Raw genomic sequence first — 10,839 nt, 5'->3', positions numbered from 1 at the left:
AACTGTTCACTATAAAATAGATGTTTGTTAATCTTGAACCACATCTAAATGACTTTAATTTTCTTAATACAAAAGATAACCTACTTAAGGGATAAATCTATGGTTATATTAAATAGCAAGATGAAAACTTTTAATAAATTTTATGTAGTATGAGGGAGATTTTTGAGTAAATTATTACATTGAATATTTTTGCAATATTTGAATATATGAGTATTTTGAATGAATCCTGAATAAAATTGTTGTTGTTTAGCTTATCAGTGGGTGAATGTTTTAAACATTCTGAATAATTCAAAATTTAAAACACATAGATTCGGCCAGGCGTGGTGGCTCGTGTCTGTAATCACAGCACTTTGGGAGGCCGAGGCAGGCAGATCGCCTCAGGTCAGGAGTTTGAGACCAGCCTGGCCAACATGCTGAAACCCCGTCTCTACTAAGGATATGAAAATTAGCTAGGCATGGTGGCACATGCCTGTAGTCCCAGCTACTTGGTAGGCTGAGGCATGAGAATCACTTGAACTCAGGAGGTGGCAGTTACAGTGAGCCGAGATCGCACCACTGCACTCCAGCCTTGGCGAGAGGGTGAGACTCTTTCTCTAAATAAATAAATAAATAAATAAATAAATAAATAAATAAATACACGTAGATTCATACTTTTATTTCTGAAAGATGAATCATTTCAAAATTATCAAATGTTAGAATATTTTCTTAATATTTGTAAAATAAGCAAAAAGGTAAATATAATTTAAATATAAATACTACACAAATATCAATTGACATAGAGCTGATAACTCATACTTAAAATATTTTATCAAAGCATTGTTGTACACAGCATTTAAACACTCGAGTCACCTTAGTTTTTTTTCATCTGCAAGTCATTTAGCGATAAAAAGCATTTAAATAAAACATAATGTCAAGCTGCACTTAATACACTCCACATGTTTCATAACCAAAGCTTCTAAATGGCTATTTCCATCCAGTTTTAACTTTAAAACATATTACATAAAAGCTACATTTTTTCAGTGATAATGTGTATTTAACAATGACAGAAAAACTACCTTTTTTAATCTCTGAGAAAACTCTTCTCATTAGTATGAAATGAAATAAAAATATAGAGAAGATAGTTAAAGCCGGACATAGAGTTTTCAGCAACAATAAGTTAAAACATGAAGGGAAAATAAAACCACCTTTAGTGTTTTTGGGAAATCAAGATAATCATGTTTAAAGCCCTGAATTTTGGATATAGAAGAAGTTGAAAAATATTTCCTTTTTATTAAAAGACATAACTAACCATAATCATTTGAAATATCCTTTATGATATCTGATCACACCTGAAGAACCCCACCATCTAGTCAACAAATAATGCAGTTTCACTAGAACGTGAATTTGAACATTTTTTCATAATTGTCGGGCAGTTTTATAAAAATAAAGCAGTTTCCTTAGGAAAAAGCAATCTGCCAATTAGAATACATATCTTTTCCTTAGAGACGGGGTCTCACTAAGCTGTCCAGGCTGGTCTTGAACTCCTGGGCTCAAGCCATCCTCCTTCTTTGGCCTCTCGAGTAGCTAAGACTACAGGTGCCTGCTACCACACCTGGCTGTAATGTGTATCTTCATTTTGAAAAAAAAATAAAATAAAGGTGTTTTCCTTTGAAAATAATAAACTTCAATCCCTGGCTATATGAACATTCATGGACTTATACAAATGAAAACAAATTATTGTGCTCCTAGAACTAGTTCTTTTCACTAGCAGAGTCTGCGATAGCATCTGGAAACTGTCACCAAAATGTTAAGATTCACAAGCAAGCACTGGTGAACAACATTGGATCTGGTGAATCATTTCTACCACCACTAAATGCATTTGTCCAAAGGGACTGTGTGGTGAGGGTGTTCTGCAGTCCTGTAATATCATCTAGTGTCCTCTTATTCCAGCCATGTATTCACAAATGCTTGAATTTATATTTAAATTCAATATCATTCAATGGCGGCAAAATGCCCAAGCCTGCCCGGGACTGGTCCAAAGGTGGACATTTAGCTTGGCCCTCTATAAGCTCCAATTCAAAATAAGAAAGCATCAGAATCAAAAATTGCTTGATTTCGTGGATAGCAAACAATCTTCCAGGACATATTGTAGCTCCTGATCCAAAAGGCATGTAGTAATACTTTAACTTGAGTCCATTACAATAGAAGGTAGTCTTTGTCTTCCCGTTTTCATCAAGATACCTATCATATTTAAAAGTCTGCAATAAAAATACAAAGAAAACAGCCTTTAAGCTAGTTTTAAAGAAATTTATCTCTTTCTAAACCTGGAAGCTCCAAAGAGTAATTTTCTTTTTAAATCTACCCCATTAGTGATTTAGCAAATACTCCACATTGAATCAGAAAGTAATAAGGAACAGGAGCTCAATGAGCTAAGGAAGCCTTGTGATACCTCCTATCCTGCTTGAACGATTAGTTCCTTAGTCAGGCAGAGCTAGAGAGAGAAGCGTTCCCAGAAGAAACTAGAATAATCAATATATTAGCCTCCAATTTCCTGGATTTGGGAGGAGGTGCTTTTTAAGAAAAAAAAGTGGCAGGTTTATTATCATGACTGCAAATATAATCTAGCAAAGACTGTGTGATGGCAAATATCAGGACTAAAAATGAAAAATTCAGACCACTATCTAAATTTTCCAAAATATATGAATATTTAACACAATTAAGGGGACAATTCCTATGACTACAATAATAAAATCAATTCTACCACTGTAAATTTCCTCTTTATTTAGATCTAGGTAGCTATCACCTGGATATTGAATTTCAACGAGCAGGCACTTACCAAAGGGTCTGGGTAGATTTCTGGATCTAAGTGCATTAACTGTGGGTAAAGAGCTATGATGTCATCTTTTCGGATGTTGTAGGAACCGTCCTCAAGGTGCAAAGTGAAATCCTCCTTAGCTGTCCGGATGTTGAGGGAGGCACTGGAAAGCCTCAGCGATTCCTTGATTATACTATCTAAACATTTTAAAAGAAAAAAAGATAAAAAATGAAAGAAGGAAGGGAGGAAGGAAGAGAAGAACAAACCAAGTGTTTGAAGGTCATATGATATAGAGTCTGAACTACAGACAGCCTGGCAGTGCATAACACGAAGATGAACAGGGTATGGGAAGCTGATCAGATAAAAATTTCCCAAACTTTCTTTCTGTTACCACTATGCTGTTATCAATGATTCAACCATGTCTGAATTTTTTTATTTTTGTTTTTCTTTTTAGCCAGGGTCTCATTCTGTTGCCCATGCTGCAGTGCAGTGGCATGATCCTGGCTCACTGAAGCCTCAACCTCCCAGGCTCAAGTGATCCTCCCACCTCAACCTCTTGAGTAGCTGCGACTATAGGCATGTGCCACCATACCCAGCTAATTTTCTTCTTTTTATTGTTTGCAGAGACAGGGTTTTGCTATGTTGCCCAGGTTGCTCTTGAGCTCCTAGGCTTAAGCGATGTGCCCATCTCAGCCTCCAAAAGTGCTTTGATTACAGGTGTGAGTCACCGTGCCTGGCCTGAATGTATCTTTAAATCTGATCCTGAGTTAATAATAATCTTTTGATTAAGAGATAATCATCTTGGTCATAATTGGGAACCAAAATTCCATCATTTTATAGAAGAGTAATCTAATAAAACTGGGAAAATCAGTAATACATTTTTATAGAAATTATTCAAAGTTTATCACTTCTGAGATTTAATATACTGAGGACTTCTGAGATTGAATATACTGATAGCACTGACACATACATATGTTTTTTCTAGGTGTTTAATGCAGCTTCAGTTCAACCTATTTTTATCCATATACTATCTGATGTTGTGTGGCGATCACCGCTGCCTGGTAAAGGCATAAAGGGACAAAAAGAACCAACCTGAAAATGACTGAAATATAGAGAGCTCGCGAGAGGTCCAGCCTGACCTTAGCCTTATCCTTTAACTGTCATGTTTTAGGGTGCTCATCACATGATTGTGTATAAAATTCCAGAATGTTAGCATTTTATTTTACAGATAAGAAAAGTAAGGCCCCCAAAAGAGAACTGACATGTCCAAGGTCTCCCAAGTCAGACCCAGCATGGAACCTAAGCTTCTTGCCTCCTTAAAGAAAATAACCAAAAAAAGAAAACTTAATTACTATAAACATATCATATTGTTGGCCGGGTGCGGTGGCTCATGCCTGTAATCCCAGCACTTTGGGAGGCCGAGGTGGTCGGATCACTTGAGGTCAGGAGTTCGAGACCAGTCTGGACAGCATGGTGAAACCCCGTCTCTACTAAAAATACAAAAATTAACCAGGGGTGGTGGCGTGCACCTGTAATCCTAGCTACTTGGGAGGCTGAGGCAGGAGAATGGCTTGAACCCAGGAGGCAGAGGTTGCAGTAAGCCAAGATCACGCCATTGCACTCCAGCCTGAGCAACAGAACGAGACTTTGTCAAAAATAAATAAATAAATAAAAATAAAAATATTATATTGTTATAGTTCCATAAAATATAAAAAAGCAGAACAAAGAAAAATCAAAGAACCTTCAAATCCATCACTCAATCCATGCAGGTAACTGTGGTTTCTTAATGGTTCTTTTCCCTCCTTTATTTTATGAAAATGACTAATATGCTTCCATTAACCATCAGATTAGTGGTAAGAGGAATATGAGAAACATGGTATGGCAGTGCAGGGTGGTAGTTGAGAGAATAGGATGCCACATAATGATGTATTTGATTCTACCCTGGCTGCAGCTTAACCTCTAGGTGTCAGTTTCCTCACTTGGTACAAATAAATAGTAACAGTCCCAAGTCACAGGACCATTGTGAGGTTTAACCGAGAAAACTCATATGAAATACTTAGTTTAATGCCTAGAATTCAGTAAGTATATAATTTATGTTGGTCATTATTGTTAAAGTAGTAGGACATAGAAAATGAAACTCAACATAACAAGTATACCCACCTAATACTGGCAGGTCATTCAGTTCTGTTTGACTCAAACAAATAGGATTGCCTTCCAAGCTGACTTTTTGACCAGCATTCTCTAATGTTCTTTTCACTTCTTCAGTAGCTGCTTTCATTGCTTCTGGGTTCCTATTAAAAGGTAAGAGAAAACATGTATGTACAGAAAATAAACTTTTTCCATACTTTGAGATCTGCAAACAAATAGGCCTTTCCCCCTTCTTTTAACTAGATGGTGAAGATATCAGGGGAGGAGGGAAAGGGATATTCCTGTTTGCATTTACTCCATTTGTAATTGAGTTTATGTCCTTGGATATTAGTAAGAATTGTTGCCTTAAAATGACCTTGCGGCCGGGCGTGGTGGCACACGCCTGTAATCCCAGCACTTTGGGAGGCCGAGGTGGGCGGATCATGAGGTCAGGAGTTTGAGACCAGCCTGGCCAACATGGCGAAACCCTGTCTCTACTAAAAATACAAAAATCAGCCAGGCATGGCAGTGGGATCCTGTAATCCCAGCTACTCAGGAGGCTGAGGCAGGAGAATTGCTTGAGCCTGGGAGGTGGAGGTTGCAGTGAGCCATGATCGGGCCACTGCATTCCAGCCTCGGTGACAGAGCAAGACTCTGTCTCGAAAAAAAAAAAAAGAATAATAAAAAAAATGGGACTTTGCTACATAAAAGTTAAACTTTGGTGAGGGCTTTTATTTTATTTTTATTTATTTATTTATTTATTTATTTTGAGACGGAGTCTCGCTCTGTCGCCCAGGCTGGAGTGCAGGGGCGCAATCTTGGCTCACCACTAGCTCCGCCTCCCGGGTTCACGCCATTCTCCTGCCTCAGCCTCCCGAGTAGCTGGGACTACAGGCGCCCGCCACCACGCCCAGCTAATTTTTTATATGTTTTTTAGTAGAGACGGGGTTTCACCGTGTTAGCCAGGATGGTCTTGATCTCCTGACCTTGTGATCCGCCCGCCTCGGCCTCCCAAAGTTCTGGGATTACAGGCGTGAGCCATCGCGCCCAGCCTGGTCAGGGCTTTTATAAATAAGTGTTTCTAATAAGGATTAAACATGTCTAGGGAGCTACATAACAAAATTACAGTAAGTTGAGTCTCAAAATGTTTGATAAGTATTTGTAAGACTATCATAAATATGGCTACAATTTCCTTTATGATGTTAAATTGATGTCGTATGCCTGCTGTAAATATGTGAATTTATTCTGGATGTGCTTTCTCAAGTAATAACTTTGGAAGATAGTCAACATTTGTGACAAATTAGTAATAAGTTCTCACATCTGAAATTAAGTTTTAAAATATTTTATAAGACCTAAGGTCATCAGCCATCAATAGAAATGTGGCATTCCCAATCCTATGGAGGAGCAATTTCGTGTCTACATGATACTAAATATCTAATTTAATTGCAATAATTCAATAGACCATTCTAATTTCAAATTCCCAAAAGATTAACACTTTGGAGAGAAATCATGTTATGTAAAACATATGTTATTACAGTTTTTTCTGTTACATACAGTTTTAAAAAGCACAACCTAGCTAAGTCTCTTATCAATAATAATAGATTATGATTGATTCATAGCTCTCATAGTTGGTCAAATAAACAGAAGAACAGCAATTCCTAACTGAGTGAAAACAAACTGTGAATGAACAAATAAATAAGACATAGTCACTGCCCTGATTGTTGTCCATAAATCAGTAATCACTTAAATACATTTTTATGATTATGAAAACTGCATTTATGGAGTGGAGTTGGCGTCGTGAAGAACAGTATGGGGTTAAGAGCAAGGGCTCTGGGCCAGGCAGCCTGAATTGACCCAACACCAGCACATACAAGCTCTGTGGCTTGGGGTGACATCTCTTTCTCTGGGACTGTCTTTGTTTCTATAAAACACTTTTACCAGCCATAGCTGCCTATGTTTTTGTGAGGACTGAATGAACTCATACATGTTAAACACTAACACGCATTAGTGCTACGTTCTTGATTGACGGCATGATAAAGTACTACGAGGCTTTTTTTCTTAAAGTTAAAGTGGTTTAATTTCTACTTTCTACTAAAATAAAAAAAAGAAATGGATATGGCGTTAGTCACCTAATCATTTGAAATAAACTCCAGAAAGTCGCTGGAATGGTGTTTGCTTGCGATGCCCAGAGGACCACGAGGTGTGTCTTGGCCTTCTCCAGGTCATCAAAGGTGGACAAAGTGTCATTGAGAAACATGCGCAGGCTGATCAGTTCTGAGATGCTTTCCCTCTTTTGGAGGTTCTCGTGCCTCAAGCTCTCTGCCAGTTTCTCCCGGGCATTGTGCGCAGTCCTGAACATGTGAATGGGGAGGCCTGCTACCAGGGCTGGAAAGACTTTGTCGAATTGCTTGAAGTTGTCAAGATTGTTTAGAATATGTGCTTTCTGTGTGTCCTGCCTTGTAAGATCTCTGCCAAAGATAGTTAAATACCCAGCTTCAAACATCACTCGGTAGCAGAAAGAATACATCCCTTCTGTGACCCAGGCAGCGGTCTTTGAGTTAGAGGAGACTGGAGGTCTCATGATACGTTGGAGGTTTTCCATCATGCTTTCCGTGAGGGAATTCAAGGCATGGCCCTGCAGGGTTTTGATGAAAGTGTCATTTATGTTTTCAGTGGTATTTCCATCCATCGGGTCAATGCTTCTGTGCCCAAATGCCTGATAGCAAATAAAACATGCAGAAAAAGAAATTAAACCTGACCTAGTCATAGTAAATGACTGAAAAACGGATTAGATACTTTCATAGTTCCTTACTTGGTAAACACGGGAAATTGGCTTTCCGTTGTACAAGTTCATAGCACTTTACAAATAAATGACCAAACTGTACCTTTCCTTTAAAGTCAACTTCAGTGGCACTCCCCTAGATCACTCAAGTCATCTATGTCTTATTTCTTATGCTACTGCACTTTTTTACAGCTATTGCACATAAACTAATTGATAATGGTTTAAAATCATTAGTTATCTTTTATATTATTTGTAGATTTCTTTTTCTTTTTCTTTTAGAGATGGGGTCTCACATTCTCACCCAGGCTGGAGTGCAGTGACACAATGATAGCTCACTGCAGCCTCAAACTCCTGGACTCAAGCGATCCTCCTGCCTCAGCCTCTCAAATAGCAGGGACTACAGGTGTGTTCCATTGTGTCCAGCTGTAGATGTATTTTAACCAAACTTTAAGCTACTTAGTCACAAAGACCAAAGCTAATATTTATTTGCAGTAAGTAAGTAGTTATTGGTTTTTTTCTCAGTAACAGATCTTCTTTTATTACATCTAAATGATGTTAAAATATCTTGCCAATTCCTTATCAAAATGAAACACTGTGTGGCACAAGTGTGGTGAGACAACTGTTGAATGTTAGGTTTCCGTCACTTGCATTCTTGCATAGACATTGCTGATGTGATGAATTTTTATCTATCTTATTCATACAGTGCCACCTGTCTCAGTAGAGCATTTAATCTGTATTTCACCCTCATTAGCTCGTCAACAAATGACAAATCTATACCTATTTTGACTTTCTAAATGATTATTACTAAGAAGCTATGTATAATTTATTTATGTTTCTAAGAATCTCCACATAAGGATAACTCTCTTCAACACCTTTATCATAAAATCTAAGTACATCAAAATTTCTAAACAGACAAGCACATAAAAAGGTAGAAGACAAACAGAATGGTATATAAATGTAAAACTGCTTACCTTCGCAGAAGTAGCAAAGTGAAATTTTTTCCAATCAAAATATTTTCCGTGGCACAACACCTTATGGTATGACAAGGGATTTGTGATGAAATGGACATATTTTCCCATTAGTCTGCAGGTAAAAACATGACCATGTTTCCTTTGATTTGCTCTGAGGAACTCAAGAGGATTGGCACCAAATTGCAGAGCACAGCCCAGGTATGGAATTAATCCATTCTCTAGAGGTGGTTCACCCGTTTGCCTGTCAGACACAAATGTATGATAGACATGGGTGATTACAGATTTGGGTTTTTACTTACATCAGGTTTTAAAATTTTTCCCACTGACTTCAAACTTTGAAACCCTATAGTTTATAGATATTTCTTTTGTTGGATGGGCCCTGCTCTTTTACTATGGTAATAGGTTATATTATCCTAGTAACATGATATGTTGGTGGAAAGGATTACTAAATCCATCCATTTATGCATCCCTCCATATACACATTCAACAAGCACCCGTCTACTATGTGCTCGTCACTTTTCCCAGTGATACAGGCAAAAGGATTTACAAGACCAACAAGATTCTTGCTGTCAGTGCAGAAACAAAACTACATTCTAGTGTTTATCATTTTGCTAAGCATCATTTTTCTAAATATCTCAAAATGTTTCTTTTGATTATTTTCTTTAAAGACACAGATCACTGAATAAGAGAGGATTTCAGAACGGAGGTTTTCAAAATATTCCTAGTTTAAAGATATCTATATTATATTCTATAAGGATGGTTTCAGAGAAGAAGAATCTCATGTGAGAAATCAGCTTATTATAAAATGAAATTGAGTAAGATAAACACTGACAGAATCATCTATTGTAATTCAGTGCTCCTTTAAAATGTTTTTATTAGAACATGTAAACTTATTTTCCAGCATAAACTTCTGTACCTCTTGATAGAATAATACAGTATAAAGTAATTACTTTTCTTTTCTTAGTTTGAAGATAAGTAGTTTAATTAAAAGTAAAAACTATCAGGCCCGAAAGAAACTGCAAAAGGCAGAAAACACATAGCAATCTACAAAGCTGAAAGATGCTTAGGGTTATTTTCTCTTTTTGAGATTGACATAGCAGAGAATATCTATATGCCTCCCCACAATTACTCCTTGAGCCAATTAGAAGTTAAATAAACTATGGTTCTGGATCTGACTGTATTTGTTTTTCTTGCATTCTTGAACCAGTTGTAAATAAATGAAATCGATGTCACATACACTCAGCAAACTTTCCCAATTCACCACAGTTGATTAACATTGATTTAAAAACAGTAATAGAATGATCAGCTCAGGCTCTATGCTCTTGTTCAGGCTTACGCTGAGTCTATACGATGCACAAGAATGAGCTTAAAAGAGAACATTTATTTAGCAAGAGTATCTATTGAAGCCATGTGAGAGAAAGCAATCCTTTCCATTGTAGATTCCCACTTGCTACTTGTATCCTTACTAATTTGGGCTTCCTCTTTAGATACACATATAAATGTACACAGAGACCTTATACAACTTCTGTCAGTTATGTTTAACACCAATATACATTTATATATTACCATCGGTATATGTCAATACTAAAAAGGGAAGCTGTCATATGTTTTGTGAGATATAGTAAAAAAGATATTACTTTAAAAATTCAAATCAAATTTTTCATTTAAAAAATAAGGAAGATAATGCTAATATGTGTAAGTATAGAAAACCAAATTTACTGTATAAAAATGAAGGTAAAAAAATTAAATGGATGAATCAAAGAGCAATTTAAAGATAAAACATTCCTTACCTTCTCCTAATTCCAAGAATAAGCCATAGACAACAGCATGCTGCTATAGCAATCCCCCAAATCAAAGATATGGTCATCATTTTGCAAATCTAGGCCAAAATCTCTGAGGAAGAAAATCTCTGATTAGAAAGGCAAGGATGTCACTGAAAAGAGACTCAAGCTAGGCTTTTTATATACATAGTATACAGATCCATTAACTTGAGCTTGGTTGACAAAGCAAACAATTAGCCATTTGTTCATTCTATTAGAAAAAAAGAAGTGGTAGTAACTGGCCTTGAACTAAGTCCACAGGTATCAGAAGTGGTTCCAAAGCAATCAGAGACCTGCAATACTTGATAAGTTGAAGGTCTCTCAAATATATGTTGACTTAACATT

The 10,839-nt window shown here is 36.9% G+C and overlaps 1 protein-coding gene across 1 annotated transcript; it reads right to left on the bottom strand.

Moving 5' to 3' along the window:
• Positions 1-634: 634 nt before the first annotated feature.
• Positions 635-10,609, bottom strand: CYP7A1 (cytochrome P450 family 7 subfamily A member 1). Its single transcript, XM_031013908.3, has 6 exons — positions 10,465-10,609; positions 8,675-8,915; positions 7,051-7,637; positions 4,955-5,085; positions 2,816-2,991; positions 635-2,237 (listed from the first exon to the last, which is right to left on the bottom strand). The coding sequence occupies exons 1-6, from the start codon at positions 10,542-10,544 to the stop codon at positions 1,938-1,940; spliced, it is 1,515 nt and encodes a 504-aa protein (XP_030869768.2). The 5' UTR covers positions 10,545-10,609; the 3' UTR covers positions 635-1,937.
• Positions 10,610-10,839: the final 230 nt, after the last annotated feature.

The sequence above is a fragment of the Gorilla gorilla genome, chromosome 7, assembly GCF_029281585.2.
Source record: "Gorilla gorilla gorilla isolate KB3781 chromosome 7, NHGRI_mGorGor1-v2.1_pri, whole genome shotgun sequence".
Lineage (NCBI taxonomy): Eukaryota > Metazoa > Chordata > Mammalia > Primates > Hominidae > Gorilla > Gorilla gorilla.
Note: the sequence above shows the minus strand (reverse complement) of the source record. Positions and strands in the feature narration are given on the sequence as shown.